The sequence below is a fragment of the Aethalodelphis obliquidens genome, unplaced genomic scaffold, assembly GCF_003676395.1.
Source record: "Aethalodelphis obliquidens isolate GAN/ISIS:26980383/991018 unplaced genomic scaffold, ASM367639v1 scaffold8, whole genome shotgun sequence".
Taxonomy (NCBI): domain Eukaryota; kingdom Metazoa; phylum Chordata; class Mammalia; order Artiodactyla; family Delphinidae; genus Aethalodelphis; species Aethalodelphis obliquidens.
This window is the reverse complement of record NW_020837952.1, coordinates 49405656-49422271: the sequence shown is the minus strand read 5'-3', so window position 1 is coordinate 49422271 and position 16616 is coordinate 49405656. Positions and strand designations below refer to the sequence as shown.

At 37.5% G+C, this 16616-nt stretch overlaps 1 protein-coding gene across 5 annotated transcripts in view; it reads right to left on the bottom strand.

Annotated features, from left to right (window-relative positions):
• RIC8B (RIC8 guanine nucleotide exchange factor B) overlaps window positions 1-16616 on the bottom strand; it is a 120491-nt gene that overhangs the window by 25446 nt on the left and 78429 nt on the right. For all 5 annotated transcript variants that reach the window (XR_003432984.1, XR_003432985.1, XR_003432986.1 and 2 more), the window contains exon 8: window positions 8388-8532. Coding sequence is in view for 2 of the 5 variants with exons in the window: in XM_027107440.1 (XP_026963241.1) it covers window positions 8388-8532 (145 nt within the window). In the remaining 3 variants the exon portion in view is untranslated. The remainder of the gene's footprint in view (window positions 1-8387; window positions 8533-16616) is intronic.

Below are 16616 nucleotides of genomic sequence, written 5' to 3'. Positions count from 1 at the left end.
GGAGACAAAAGGCCTTTATGCAGAAAAGTATAAGACACTGATGAAAGAAATTAAAGATGATAGAAACAGATGAAGAGATATACCATGTTCTTGGTTTGGAAGAATCAATATTGTGAAAATGACCATACTACCCAAAGCAATCTACAGATTCAATGCAATCCCTATCAAATTACCAATAGCATTTTTTATAGAACTAGAACAAAAAATCTTAAAATTTGTATGGAGACACAAAAGACACCGAATAGCCAAAGTAGTCTTGGGGGAAAAAAACAGAGCTGGAGGAATCAGTCTCCCTGACTTCAGACAATACTACAAAGCCACAGTAATCAGATGATGTGGTACTGGCACAAAAACAAAGATATAGATCAACGGAACAGGATAGAAAGCCCAGAGATAAACCCACGTACCTGTGGTCAACTAATCTACGACAAAGGAGGCAAGGATACACAATGGAGAAAGGACAGTCTCTTCAATAAGTGGTGCTGGGAAAACTGGACAGCTACATGTAAAAGAATGAAATTAGAACACTCCCTAACACCATACACAAAAATAAACTCAAAATGGATTAGAGACCTAAATGTAAGACCAGACACTATAAAACTCTTAGAGGAAAACAGAGCAAGAACACTCTTTGACATAAATCACTGCAAGATCTTTTTTGATCCACCTCCTAGTGTAATGGAAATAAAAACAAAAATAAACGAATGGGACCTCATGAAACTTAAAAGCTTTTGTACAGCAAAGGAAACTACAAACAAGACCAAAAGACAATCCTCAGAATGGGAGGAAATATTTGCAAATGAATCAACGGACACAGGTAATCTCCAAAATATATAAACAGCTCATGCAGCTCAATACCAAAATACAAAACCCAATCCAAAAATGGACAGAAGACATAAACAGACATTTCTCCAAAAAAGACATACAGATGGCCAAGAGGCACATGAAAAGCTGCTCAACATCACTAATTATTAGAGAAATGCAAATCAAAACTACAATGAGGTATCACCTCACACCAGTTAGAATGGGCATCATCAGACAATCTACAAATGACAAATGCTGGACAGGGTGTGGAGAAAAGGGAACCCTCTTGCACTGTTGGGGGGAATGTAAATTGACACAGCCACTATGGAGAACAGTATGGAGGTTCCTTAAGAAAATAAAAATAGAACTACTATACAGCCCAGCAATCCCACTACTGGGCCTATATCTGAGAAAACCGTAAATCAAAAAGACACCTGCACCCCAATGTTCACTATTTACAATAGCCAGGTCAGGGAAGCAATCTAAATGCCCATTGACAGATGAATGGATAAAGAAGATGTGGATAAAGAACATTTATACAATGGAATATGACTCAGCCATAAAAGGGAATGAAATTGGGTCATTTGTAGAGATGTGGACGAATCTAGAGACTGTCATACAGAGTGAAGTAAGTCAGAAAGAGAAAAACAAATATCGTATATTAACGCATATAGGAATCTAGAAAAATGGTACAGATGAACTGGTTTGCAGGGAAGAAACTGAGACACAGATGTAGAGAACAAACGTATGGACACCGAGGCGGGAAAGTGGCGGGTGGTGGTGGTGGTGTGATGAATTGGGAGATTGGGATTGACATATATACACTAATAATGTATAAGATGGATAACTAATAAGAACCTGCTGTATAAAAAAATAAAATTCAAAAAGGAAAAAAGATACATTATCAAATCAAAGGAGCTTATGCCTGGTATGATAGGGGTCACAGTCACTCAACTCCATCAGTCAGTTACCATGTGAGAATGCAGGCTTAATGTTATCAGAACTTCCACTTTTTCAAAAGAAGTTAGAAATTCAGATCTTCATCTGAAATATCTGAATTCTAAATTATTTTAAGAAGCCCTATATAAAACAAAAATTAAAAACATAAAACCAAATAACCAACACAACATCAGGCAAGTGAAGCAAAACCTACTTGTGGGCTAAATGTAGCCTATGGACTGACAATTTGTAACCTCTAGGAAAGGGATCAGGGTTTTTAGGAAAAGGCATTTGTGTGCCAGATCATGGAAGAAAGGGGCAGGTGGGGTGGGAAAGGAGACGTTATATGCACATGAAATTAGAAATGTCTTTCCAGGAAAAACTCTCCATAATATCTGCCACTCCACAAAAACAAAAGAGCAGAGTGGAAATTTACCATATCCTGTTTTCTTGAATTCCATTCCCTGGCCCCACTCCCCAACTAGATGTGAAGCTTGATGAGGGCAGGGACCTCAACTGTCTTGGTATCCTAATGTTGAGAAGGGGCTGACCAACTTAAATTTATTCAACAACTCAAAAAAATTAATTTATTCAACAAAAATTTACTGAGTGCCTACAGTATGTGAGGCACTATTTTGGGGCCCTCTCAATGAATATAAAAATTTCTCTCATGGAGTTTATCTTCTAGTGGGGAAAAAAGACTAAATGAATAAGTAAATTATATGGTATGTTAGAAGGTAAAAAGTGCTATGAAGGAAAAAGAGGAAGTGCAAGGTGGAGGGGTAAAGGTAGGAGTGTGGCAATTTTTAATATGGGGACAGGACAGACTTTACTAGGAAGATGATAATTGAGTAAAGACATGAAGGAGGTGAGGGAATAAGACATGCAGCTATCTGGAGAATAGGCATTCCAGGCAGAAGGAGTAGTCAGTGATGCAGAGCCTCAGGCAAGAGTGTGTCTGGAGCGTGACAAACAGTGAAGAGCCCAGTGTGGTGACAGTACAGTGAGAAAGGGTGCCTGTACATCACTACAGGGACTTTTGGGTGTTTAGCCATTGTAGAGTTTTTGAGCAGTGACGTCTGACTTACATTTTATAAGGATCGCGTTGGCTACTGAGTTGAGAACAGACTGAAGAGTGACAAGGATAGAAGCAACAAGACCAGTTAGGAAGCTATTTAAAATGATCCTGGAGGGAGAGAAAAGTTTAGCTTGGACTGGAGTAGGTAGCAGTGATGGCAGTAAGGGGTGATTAGATTCTGAATGTATTATGAAGGCAGAGCCAGAATTACCTAACAGATTTTTGTGAACTAGAATGAACTGAATAGAACTTCTAGCTTTCAGGGATATCAGGGTTTATAAAAAAACATTTTCTCATTTTCTGTTTTGGTTATATCAAAGAAAGATAATAGATGCTCTAAGAACAGGGAAATTATGGGAGAGGCAAATCATCTCTCCCTTTGATTGGCTTTGAAGAATATGGTAGCAGTTAAAACACAAGCTTTGACTTCACACCTGTTAGGATGGCTATTAGATTAAAAAAAAAAAAAAGCCAGAAAAATAATAAGTATCGGAGAGGATGCAGAAAAACTGGAACCCTTGTGCATTGCTGGTGGGAATGTAAAATGGTATGGCAGTTCCTCAAAAAATTAAACATAGAACTACCACATGATCCAGCAATTCCACTTCTGGCTATATACCCAAAAGAAGTTAAAGCAGGGACTCTTGAAGCAGGGACAGATAGTTGTACACTCGTGTTCATAGCAGCATTATTCACAACAGCCAAAAGGTGGAAACAACACAGGTGTCCACTGATGGAAGAATGGATAAACAAAATGTGGTAAATACATTAAATAGAATGTTATTCAGCCTGAAAAAGGAAGGAAATTTTGACACATGCTATACAATATGGATGAGTCTTAAAGACATTCCAAGTGAACTCAGTCATAGAAGGACAAGTATATGATTTCTCTTATATGAGGTTCTTAGATTCCACTTATATGAGGTTCCTAGTCACATTCATAGAGAAAGAAAGTAGAATGGTAGTTACCAGGGGTTGTGGGGAGAGGGAATGGATACAGAGTTTCAGTTGGGGAAGATGAAAAGTTCTGGAGATGGATGGTGGTGATGGTTGCACATTAATGTATATAATGCCACAGATATGTATGCTTAAAATGGTAAATTTTATGTATATTTTACCCCCAACATAAGAAGGCAAAGTGAAAAGCACAGTAAAACCTGCTTTGTCTACCTCAAAAACAACAACAAAAATCTCAAAAAACACCAGCTCTGGAGTTAGGCCACCTGACCACTCATGAACTGTGTGCCCTAGACAAGTTCTGGAAACCACTGAGCTTTAGTTTCCTCATCTGTAAGATAGGGATAACCCTAGCCCAAAGGTTTGCTGTAAAGATTAAATGAGATAATATCAGGAAAGTTCTTAGAACAGTACCTGACACATACTAGATAATAAATACCAGCTATTATTAGCATAAGTGAGCTACTTGGTAAGTAAGCCAGCCAGAAGGCCTTGGATCCAGTGAGTTAGTCTATTAAGTTAAATCGCCACTATGGAGCTGCATGTGCTAAAGAAGCCACGCAACACTAGGTGTTTCGTGGAGTTTGCTATGGTTAAATTCAGATACAAGGTATTCTGAAGAGACACCAGTTAATAATGGTGACTGAGGTGAAAACGTCTCAAGTAATTTGAGAATTACCATATAAATATAAAACTGATTCCACATTAAAAGAGTAGGGTAAATTATGAAACAACATCTTAATCCAAGTTTTTGCATTCTATTAGCAATGTAAAGAAATAGGGTAATGTGGTGTAATTCTTTCACTTATTTATCAACTATTAAGTACCATGTATCATCCATATAAATAGACATACTGAATACATATAGATACACCAAGTTGCACCTAGGCAATTAAAAAAGCTCCAAAATACCTTTTTAAATTATAGTGCTTTATAATGTTTCCTACCTTGGGCTGTTGGATTAAGAGTGATATCCTTGATATAAAGGATATAGAAAACTATGGTTGTGAATCTGTAGGAAATGAAACCTGAAGCAAAGCTCAATATTGTAGGTTCAGGTAACACACCTTTTTCTGGCCATTTACCCAAATTAAAATACAAAAGAAAAATTAGAGAACTCAATTTTGAAAGTGCAAAACTGGTGTGATTGCAAACATCACAAAGGTTGGTTACAACCATGGCAGAAGTGGCAAAATTTTATTTTTGATTCCGGTCTTTAGAGATCTGAATTTAGATTTTGTTTCATGATTGCCTACAGTAAATAAATTTCAGTTCCTAGAAAGGCTAGTTACATCCTATTATACATAAGTATACCATCACAGTCTAAACTAGGCAAAAAGAAAAATCTTCAAGTCCTGTTTCTGATTCATCTACTTCAAGAAATATTAAAAACAAAGCTATGTATAGCCCCAACATATGTATAGCCCCAATGTATAGCCCCAACATATGGACACAATTATAATGGGACTTGACTTAAAGCAGCATAACAAAATTTTGACAAAAGAAAATAAAATCTTTTGTGGTGAAGAAACTGTACAGCTGCTGCCACAGCTACTGCTGAGAGATACATGGTCAAGAAGGAAACACCCCTGAGTTGCTTAGTAGAATAATTTTAATCTGCTGGGTGTGTTTACGAACTAGTGTGGGGTATTAAGAATACAATGGGACATCCTAGAGTTCTGCCCACTTTGGCCATTCCGTCCTTCTCCCCTCCATACAGTGGCCCTTTAAATACACCTTTTTGGACCCACAGGCTCCTATATACCACACCTAGCCTGAAAGCAACTGGTCTAAAATGAGCCAAATGTCATTAGGTACACATTTTTCAACTGATGTTTGGAATGATGTACAAACCACGGTAATCAGTTATGTTATACCACCTATTCAGTCAAGGGGCCTCCATGCTCAGAGGCATAAAAGAAATGGGTATAAAGCCAGAATTTAGAAATTTGGTTTCTTTTTGATACAGGACCAAAGCTTATCTGAAAACTTTTTACAAACATGGCTAGACATACACCAAAAACCTGTGTGGCATGTACTTGATTCTATGAGTGTATTTTGTCTAAGTGTGTTAATTGCAGAAAGCCATTTCCAGTCCGTTAAATACATTTATTTTGACACAAAAAGGGCTGTTGTGATATTAACTGTCTTTCATAGCCTGAATGTAAGCTCCATACAATTCTTAGTTTCAGATTCCACTAAAGGATTATAGGTTACCTTGGTGCATTAATCGGAATCCACTTACATTTTTGACAATGGGACGAGGGTCAACTGGATGACGGGTAATTTCTCTGCTTCTGCCAATGCTAGCACTGTTTGTGAATAAGTGCATCATAGGAGAAGCAGACTGTGATCCTGAGAACACTGACTGGTGAAGAGTAATAAGGGGGTAGGGGACTAAGTCATCCTTTCAAATGCTGACTTTATAAACTTGACTAGATTGGTAAGAAGTTTCCTTTCCTTGAGCTTGTGGATCACTGCCCAGAACACAAAGGATTGTCTTGCTTGCAAAGTACTTTTTCACCACCCCTTCCATGGGGACCATTTTAATAAGTATTTTAAATTAACAAATGAAACATCCCACTACACTGCTGCACCTGAAAGAGGGAAGATGTAAGAAAAAAGCAGATGCAAATCTATCTAAAGAGGGAAGATGTGATGCTATGTGAGAAAAACATATTTATACTTACAATGAGCAATGTTTAAGAAACACAACAAGATCTCACAATGGTGACTATTCTGGCCACACTAACGCACCATTCCTATTAATGATATAGGCCAGGTCCAAAGGCTGAAGAAGATTCCAACCAGGGACGTAATAAGCCTAAGTACAGAATCTTTCTGACAGAAAGCCAAAACAATAATAATATCAAACATCATGGTCCTTGATTTAAACAAACAGTGCTTTCCTGAAATCTAGTATCACTTCCATAATGTAATGTATTTCTATTTCCCATACTATTGGGAGAGACCCAGTGTGTTCTTGTATTTTTTCTGAGGTTTTTCTTATTACAGTAGCATTCTTGTGTTTGCCAGATATATGACCAATACCATTTTAGAAGTCATTTACCAAATAAAATCAACAACACACATTGAGATGCAATGATATCAACCACTCATGAGTACTCAAGAGTTTTCTATGTTAGTTGACTGTATTCACATACCCTGGGACACAATGAATGCCTAATGTAATTTCTACCTTCATTTAAAAATATGAGACTCCTTAAATGCTATATTTTAATGTCTCAAATGGAGAGGCAGAAAATATTAAACCGATATGGAAATATAGTTTATGGGATGGAAAAATCAAGTGCTAGCAAGAATAATTTAGAACGATGACTTCTATAATTATGGAAAGATTAATGTATTATTTTTCTATCTTAGCTTCAAATACCTGATAGAGGTGCCCAACTTATAACATCTACATGGTGGCAGTCTTGAGAACTTACTGCTTAGAGCCACTGCTAGCTTTTTTTCCCCCAAAGTCTTTTTCTTCTAGGACACACTCCTAGATCCTATTAAGGCTGATAGCCCTGGGGATGCCACAGTAACACCACCTACTCAGACCTGATTTGCCAAGAATACAGGCCATATAAGTCTTGTCTGATTAGGGAATGATCTTTTCTTTTACCTTCTGACAACCTATTATTTTCATCTCAACAAAGCACAATCTATACTTTAAAAAAAAGGGTCTAATTTTGCAGATAATGATTTTTCTATCCCTGATCAACTACTACATTATCCACATCACACTCTAGAAGACTGTGGATAGAAAATAGCATATGTCAATATCATCACCAATAGGGAAGGGCACACCCTTTTAATATTCAGTAATGAAAACCAGAAAACTGAGCTCAAATAACTCCTAATAAGTGGAAACTAAGAAATTTACCTGGGATTGGAGTTGAGAGGGGGATGAAAAGGATGGGGAGTAGAAAAGTAGAGGTGGTTTGTTTCGGGATAAGAGACGATTAGTGTCTTTGACTTGTAAGCACTGACTCAGGGAAAACTTGATAGAGTCTCTGGTTTGCCTATCCAAGTGTACTAATGCCTCTGTTAAAAGATGATTCCATAAGTGTTTGATTAAAATTTACCATAGAGCCAGTTTTCTTTCCTTTTGCTAGTAATGTGCCCTGTTGCTTTACTTTATTGACTCATAAGGGCTTTTACACAAGAGGAACTATCAGAATGTATGGAACCTACATTTAGATTTCTGAGAAAGACTGAAGTATCAAATAACCAACTTAAATACTTGGTCTTGGTTATACCTTATAAAATCTCAACTTATGGAAAGGAGAGCACAAAATAAGCAACAATATCCTTTAAATATATGATGGTAGACATCTAAAAACACTACCTCTCTTAATACTTAGGAGAGGGTAATGAGCACATGCAGCAGAACATTTCTTGCAATATTATCCTTCCTCAATCACTTGAAGTCACCCTCTAAGGCACTAGCTATGAAACTGCCTCTAAAACTATTAAACAGAAAGCTTCCAAATCCACAAAAGAAGAGAAATACTTGGAAAATGAAAGCCAAAGGAAGTGAAAGGCAAATAATCAATTGAAAGGCAGACATAGTTAGGTGAAAAGAAACATGATACTATACTTTGGTTTTGCATTTTTGTATTCTTCAGTGTCTGTGTCCTCGTCCTCTGAGTACCAATTATCTCCTCTTCCTCCAGCCAAGAGGCCCCTGGCCGCCAACAGTCCTGCAGCATTCCCATAGCCAGTGTATTTCAGCAGGCTATCCACTGCAAAAACAGAATAGGTTTTTAGACAGGAATCCTTGAGTCCTCACTATCATCACCAACTACTCACCAACACAGGGAGGCTAGAGATATATGCCATGGTAGTAAATCTTAAAATTGAGGGGTTTCCAAAGTGTGGTAGTAGTGATCCTACATGCTCTGAGGACCAAAAACCTTTTTTCAGGTATCAGAAATTCAAATGAAGCTGTTTTGAATATAGTTTGTGGCAGGAGTGGGGCTTCTGTGACCGCCAGGCCATTGGGAAGGGTGGTGTTTTAAGTTTTTGATCACGAATTTGATTTCTTTATTCAGTTTCAGAAAAATGATGATTAGAAAGTTAATGAAAGCCAGACTGACATTTTACCAATATAGCACATAATGTAAATCTTTCTTATTCCTTTTATAGGAATTAGAGGGAAAGAGAATAAGAAATAAGAAAACCTAAGGATATTAGCAAATAGGATAGGCTAAGTTACTCCTTTTTCAAAGAAGTCAGCAACAATATGTAAGCACATTATACCCACTGAAAGGCAGGCCAGGAATTGCTGGACCTTAATAATGGCTCTATCACTTACTAGCAGGCTCTTTACTCCAGTTTTCAGATACAGACAATTAGAATAATATCTACCTCACTGGTTAATACATGCAAGGTGCTTAGGAAAGTATCTGGTACAAACTAAATGTGTTTTTTTCCCCTAGTAATATGTAAAATGATTATTTTATTTTTTAAAGATTTATTTATTTATTTTTGGCTGCGTGGGTCTTAGTTGCGGCACGCGGGATCTTCGTTGAGGCATGCGGGATCTTTTGTTGCGGCGCGCGGGCTTCTCTCTAGTTGTGGCATGTGGGTTTTCTCTTCTCTAGTTGTGGCGCACAGGCTCCATGGCGCGTTGGCTCTGTAGTTGTGGCACACGGGTTCCAGAGCGTGTGGGCTCTGTAGTTTTGCAGCACGCAGACTCTAGTTGAGGCACGTGAGCTCAGTAGTTGTGACACATGGGCTTAGTTGCCCCGCAGCATGTGGGATCTTGGTTCCCTGACCAGGGATCGAACCAGCGTCCCCTGCATTGTAAGGCAGATTCTTTACCACTGGACCACCAGGGAAGTCCCTAAAATGATCATTTTAGACTTATCTTAACAACAAGAAAAAAAAAGCCCAGTGAAGCACTTGGTGCAGGTCCTGTGTAAGTATTAACTTGTCATCAGTTCATCAATGTAAGGGGAACCCTGAATTGTAGGAATTTTTTTGATTTCTAAGTACCTTTAAGGAAAATACTAAGGAATATTTAGCAGCTTTATTTAGAAACTCTTTTCTTCAGGTACAGTTTCAAGGTGAACACTATTCAATCAAAACATAAAAAATGGCAAAATTTACTTAAGGCTTTCAATAAAATGTCATTCTAAAGACAACTGTAGGAAACAAAACATAACACTACGTATTTTATTCACATATAAAGCGTTAGTGAAATCTACATCTGAAATACTACTGTAATTCATATAACTTACCTCAAAAAAGAAAAAATAAAGCTGGAGAAGATTCAGAAGAGGGCAATTAAAATGACTTTGGGGACCTGAAAGGGGCAGTGGATAAGGAACTAAGTGGTTAAGGAAAGGGGATATATATAATGAGTATGAAACCATGAAGGGCATGGATAGGATGTAGGATGAATAGTCCAGGATAGAGTTGTTCATTAAATTTTCAAATACTTGAACAAAAGGGTACCTCCCTTGACACTGAAAATAGGTAATTTGGGGGCAAATAAAAGGAAGTCCTGCTTTCAAAGGACACAGCAAACTAGTGAAATTTGTGCAAAAGGAAATACAGATTAATAATATACGTAGACTAAATAAAGTTTTACACTAGTCACTTTTAACTATTTTCTACATTAAAATCTACTGGTAACCATGGTCTCTTTGGTAATAATTCTCAATGGGTGCTGGGTAGAGTCATATTAGAATTTAATGAGGGATCATGGTGGTGTAATCTGAAAACTCTGAATAAATCTGATATGCTCCCTCTTGCCTCCACAATACGGAGTGATTTTACATAAGTTAATGGATTCTTGATGGGTTATTAGGGGAAGTGAATATCCAGTATATACAGATATTCTTAATATTCATGACCTTAACCACATGGTCAGATACAAAGTCACTGAGGCTGAAGGATCATATATCTGAACCCACATGACAATAATACTCTAAGTTTTTGGATAAGGTTTATTTTTTTAACAAATATGATGTTTAGCACTTCCAGAAAAGAAATATTCACTGAAAATGTGGAAGTCTAAACTGAGATGATATAAATAAATGGTTTAAATAAATATACTTAAAAAATAACAGTAAGAAAGACACAAAATGTAAATAACCACCTACAGTGGCCAGACATTAAAACAGCTTAAGAATACAGTTTATGAAAGGCCAAAATAGGTTAAAAAGAAGTCAACAGAACACTAAATAACCTGCCTTCTTATGCAGAAAATCCTCCTGGAAGCTAATCAATAGTAAAAATCTCTAGCACTTTTATGAAAATAGTGCTTACTGCTCATTCACTGGAACAAACATTCTGTGTCAACTCTGTGACAGCTTGGGTTACAAAGACTGTTTCAGACATACCTTGGTTTCAGAATAGTAGACAAGGCTATAGCCAATAGTTTAAAAATCAAATGAACATTTGCTAATGAGATAAAATACTTAAAAATGGGGGTTGGGGAAGAGGAGACGAATGGACTACAAAATCCACACAGTGAGAGGCATTTTCTTTGTGAAGTTCTGATTTATATTATTTGGTGGAGTGTTTTTAGTTACTTTTTAGTCTATTTTCATATATACTGTATAACATCCTGTTTGATATTGTGAAGGTAGTAAGAGGAAAATGGACTGAATTTGGATGTTAAGATGAGTTGCTTAGGCAAACAAAAGATCTTCTGAGTGGTCCTTAAAAAAAAAGAAACACAAATATATTTGTTCTTTGTCACAGTACTCATCCATGCAATTAGATGAAACTGCCGCAGAAATGAACAAAACAGCATTCAGTCAGAAAGTTGCAAGAAATATTTCACCATTATTTTATCAAGATGCTAGAAGGCACTATGAACAGAGGAAAGCAACCACAGCAGCACACTGCAAAGTCAGAACTGTGCCGGTAGTAATGGCATTATTGCTTATGTAGACGTGGGTTTTATCATACTCTACCATGAAAACCAAAAAAAGGGGTTTTGCTCTTTTACTATGGAGAAAGAATGGCAGAGCCAGATTCTACCCAGAAACCATTCCCCCTTCTCTGTTACACAGAGAAGGATTTACAATCATTTTCCATTCAGTTAAATGCTGTGACTCTTTGAAATCCTATACTAGAAGCTTCCTCTAACTAGTCTTCCTACTTACAGTCTCACACCCCCTCCATTCCTGGTTCCACACAACTGCTTGATATATCTTTGATATTCTTTTTTTTTTAAATTTTATTTTATTTGGCCATGCTGCAAAGCATGTGGGATCTTAGTTCCCCAACCAGGGATTGAACCCATGTCCCCTGCATTGGGAGCACGGAATTTTAACTACTGGACCGCCAGGAAAGTCCTGCTGTTATACCTTTGTAAAGCAAAAAATATGATGTTACCACCTTCCTGGATAAAACCTCTAAAATCTCCCCCAAAGGCTAAAGCTCAAGTTCTAAAACAGGGCCTAAAGGAATCTTCATTTTGTCGCACCTGCCTTCTTTCCCAAATTCATCTCCTATTACTCCTGTGCATTGTGGGTTCCTCACACTTTGAACTAGTCTCTTTTCTGTACATACCAACGCTGCTTCCCACTCCTCTGTTGTTTTAGGTAAAGACTTTCTCTGACTTTCTCCACACCAACCAATCACTCTTCACGTTGCTGCAGTACCTGGCACATTCCTCTCATATGGTGCTTACCATAGTATCCTACAATTATTCCTTTGTATGGAGAAGTCCACAAGACAGTGTATTCACCATACTGAATTCATAGACAACACAAATATTTGGCCTTCCATTAAACATTTATGGGGTACCTACTATCTGTAAGGTACTTTGTTGAAACACTGGGGATCCAAAGATGAAGACAAGATTTCTGACCTAAAGAAACTCAATGTCTAGAATAAAAGTTTGATAAACAAAAAGTTACAACATAGCAAATGTCAAAAGTATTAACAGAGATAAGTAACAATGGTACAAAGCAGAGAATGATGAACTCTACCTCAGATGATCTTCACACAGATGTTGCTTAAGGTGATCTTCAAGAATACATAAAGCTCACTATGCTAACAAAGATGGGAGAGGCATTCCATGCAAAAGGAACAGCATCTGCAAAGCTATGGAGACATGCCAAGGAACAGTGCAGTATAATCATGCAAGAGTAAAGAATTTAGTGTGATTAGCAGAAAGTGCAGGGGAGGGAGTGGATTTCGGATACACTATAGAGGTAGGCCATGGAGGTAAAATTTAGATTTTACCATGTAGGTGACAGGGAGTCACTGCAAGTTTTATAAGGGGGAATGACAATATTATATATGTATTTTAGAACAGTCCTTTTCTTAGCCCTGTGTAAGACAGAATGAACAAAACCTGACCAGAAACAGAAGGATAGGATTATTTTAGTAGTTTATTAAGAGAGACACAGATTTGGAAATCCCCCCAAAGCAGGGTGAAGCAGAAGCCAAGTGAGGGGAAGAGACGGCTCAGGAAGCAATGCAAAGTGAAGATGGGGCCAGAGAGAGCTTTATGGAATGCTGGCAAGTCGATGTGGACAAAGATACGAGTTAGCAACTCAGACTGAAAAGAATGAACAGAGAGGTAAGCTCAAAGGAAATCTAAGAGTGTGTTGTAGCACCGAAAAAATGACAGTGGTCAATAGTGTCAATCGTTATGAGAGATGTTATACAGTAAAGACTAAAAAATACACATTCCTTTTGAAAAGTAGTTAATTTGTGACCTTCCTGAAAGCATTTTCAGTGGCATCTGGGGAGTGGGGAATGGTGGAAAAGCCTTACTTGCAGCAAGTTGAAGCCTGAGTGGGTAATGAAGATACTGAAAAGAAGAACAAATCAGTCTTTCAAGATGCTAACATGTGAAGGCAGTGACATGAAGATGTATATAGATTGAGGAAAACATAGGGAGTTAACAAACAAAAGAACAGAGGGTAACAACTGATGAAGCAAGTCTTCTGAGAAGACAGGAAGGGAAAAGATCATCAGGAGAGGGAGACTGCTTAGCTCCAAGCTAAAGAGACGCCTATTCCTCTGAGACTGAAATAAATGAGACAAAAGTAAGTGTGTAACGGTGTGGGGCTATGTGCTGAGACAGTTCAAGCCTTATTTATCTCTTCAACTCAGCTCCTTCCCTACCACAACGCCTAGCACACACTGGGAGTTAATAAATGTGTTAAAAGGCGGGGGCTAGGGAGGAGGGGAATACCCCACAAAGGCAGGGGGTTGTTTTACAAATTATTTTCTTTTATTAAACTATGTAAGGCTTGTCTTTAGGACCCCTTATAAAGTACACAATTTGCAGGGCAGGTAATAAGAATTTAGTTTTGTCAGCGCTCAACAAAACAAGTCGGTAGCACGAGCACAAGTTAACCTGTGGGTTGCTATCAGTTGGAGATGTAGTTTAGCCTGGCACAGATGGCACTTGGATGGCTTTTTCTGTGCCAAGTCTTCCATAAAATTTTGGTCTTTGTATCTTGCCCCATTTCAATTTTCCTTTTTAATCTTGTCTCTGTGTTCCTAATCCAATTTGATTGCTATTTGCTGTCTCTACTTAGTGGTCTGAACTTTGTGCCTTGGTCATGGTACCTTAACTTTCAAACTCAGCTTTGAATATCTTTAAGAGGAAAGTTCAGTCACTCTGATAAATTATCGTAAATTTATTTCATTTTGGTATAATCTGCCTCCAAACCCAACCCAAATTCTAAAATCTGATGACTTATGAGTTGAATATGGACTATAAAATTTTTTGGCGGGTGGGGGGCAGAAGGTTTTAAATTAGAATTAGTTGACAGCATTTAAAAACTCTCCTGAAAAATCTAGGTGATTTGGTAACATTGGCCACATGCTCCTTCATGGTAACAATCAGCTGGAGCTAAAGGTCCCTTTTCCAGTCTCCCACATTCTCCTTGTTCCTCCACTCCCAACCCACGATCTCCCCAACAATTAGCTAAGTGTCAGTTTTCATTTATCATCTTATGTTCTGTTCATTTGACTTACTTTATTACCAGCCTGGCACTTTGTAGGCATCTGAGTTTGTAATCCTTGATAAAGAAAGTAAATAATAGGAGGGCAGAGACCTTGCTTATCTTGTATACCTTTGTATTCCCAGGGTCTAGCTCAAAAAGTATTTGTTGAATAAGCAAGCTTTTATTTCAGAAGAATACTTTTACTATTAAAATCAAACTAGAAGGAAAAGAAGTTGAATATATATAGAATTGTTAAAGATCAAATGAAAAAGATACAATTTTGCTAATATGGGTTTGGGGCTCAAAGTTAGGACTATGACACAGGGGGAACAAAGCTAACCATTTCAAATTAAAAACAATTAACAGATTCATTTATCAATGTATATACCATACTTGTTATAACACCAACTCATTAGTAAGGTGATTGATTATATTTATATATATAATTTATGTATTTAGATATGTAAAATTATTTAGATATATATTTAGATATGCAATTTATGTATTTAGGTATGTAATATATATTTAGATATGTAATTATGCAAGAAATAAACTTCATTTTTCCCCTCTTAAAAATTTTACATGTACACAAGAAATGCATGCTCATTGTAGAAAAATTATACAATACAGAGAACTAAAAAAAGTCACCAGTCATTCTACCACTTAGAGGTAACAATGGATAAGATTTTGATGTATGTATATTTTGATAAATACTTTTTGATGAATGGATACATATGTGTGGTTTAGATTTACATGTATGTGTGTGTATATATGATCATACTTTAAATACAGCTAATTTCTGATCTCAGAAAAATCGATTTAATTCAGCCAGTATTTGCAGACTACTATATGCAAGGCATTATTCCAAGTCAATGTCAAGATGTAATATCTTTTTTCATAGTCATGAAATAACTGAATTGTTTAAAAGAGCAGATGTTAAATAAACTAGTCTGTGAGAACAGCTGAAGATAATTACAGTTGACCCTTGAACAACACAGGGGTTAGGGGTGATGGCCCTCCGTGCAGTTGAATATCCTCCTATAACTTTACAGCTGGCCCTCCATATTTGCAGCTCCACATCCGTGGACTCAACTGACTATGGATTGTGTAGTACTGTAGTACATATTTATCAAAAAAGAATCTGCAGGGCTTCCCTGGTGGCACAGTGGTTAAGAATCCGCCTGCCAATGCAGAGGACACGGGTTCCAGCCCTGGTCTGGGAAGATCCCACATGCCACGGAGCAACTAAGCCCATGCGCCACAACTACTGAGCCTGTGCTCTAGAGCCCGTGACCCACAACTACTGAGCCTGCGTGCTGCAACTAATGAAGCCCGCGCGTCTAGAGCCAGTGTTCCACAACAAGAAGAGCCACCACAATGAGAAGCCTGAGCACCGCAACAAAGAGTAGCCCCTGCTTGCTGCAACTAGAGAAAGCCCGTGTGCAACAAAGACCCAACGGCAGCCAAAATAATAATAATAAATAAATAAAATTAAAAAAAAAAGAATCTGCATACAAGTGGACCTGGGCAGTTCAAACCCATGTTGTTCAAAGGTCAATTGTATTATGAGAGGAAATATGGCAGAATGGAAAGACAGCTCTACTGCATGAGCTTGGATAAGACCCTTCCCTCACTTATGACATTGAAATAATAATAATGTTTACCTTAGAGAGCCCTTATGAGAATTAAATGAGATTATGGCATAGAATGTTTGGCACATGAATACATAATAGTTGTGTTTATTATCATTGTAATGATATTGATCAAATTATGTTGCTAATATACCATCTTAACAGTAACTGAAGTGGTTGTACCAGTTAATCAGAAATGAAGTTTAAGAATTCAATGAATGTGGACTTCCCTGTTGGCGCAGTGGTTGAGAGTCCATCTGCCGATGA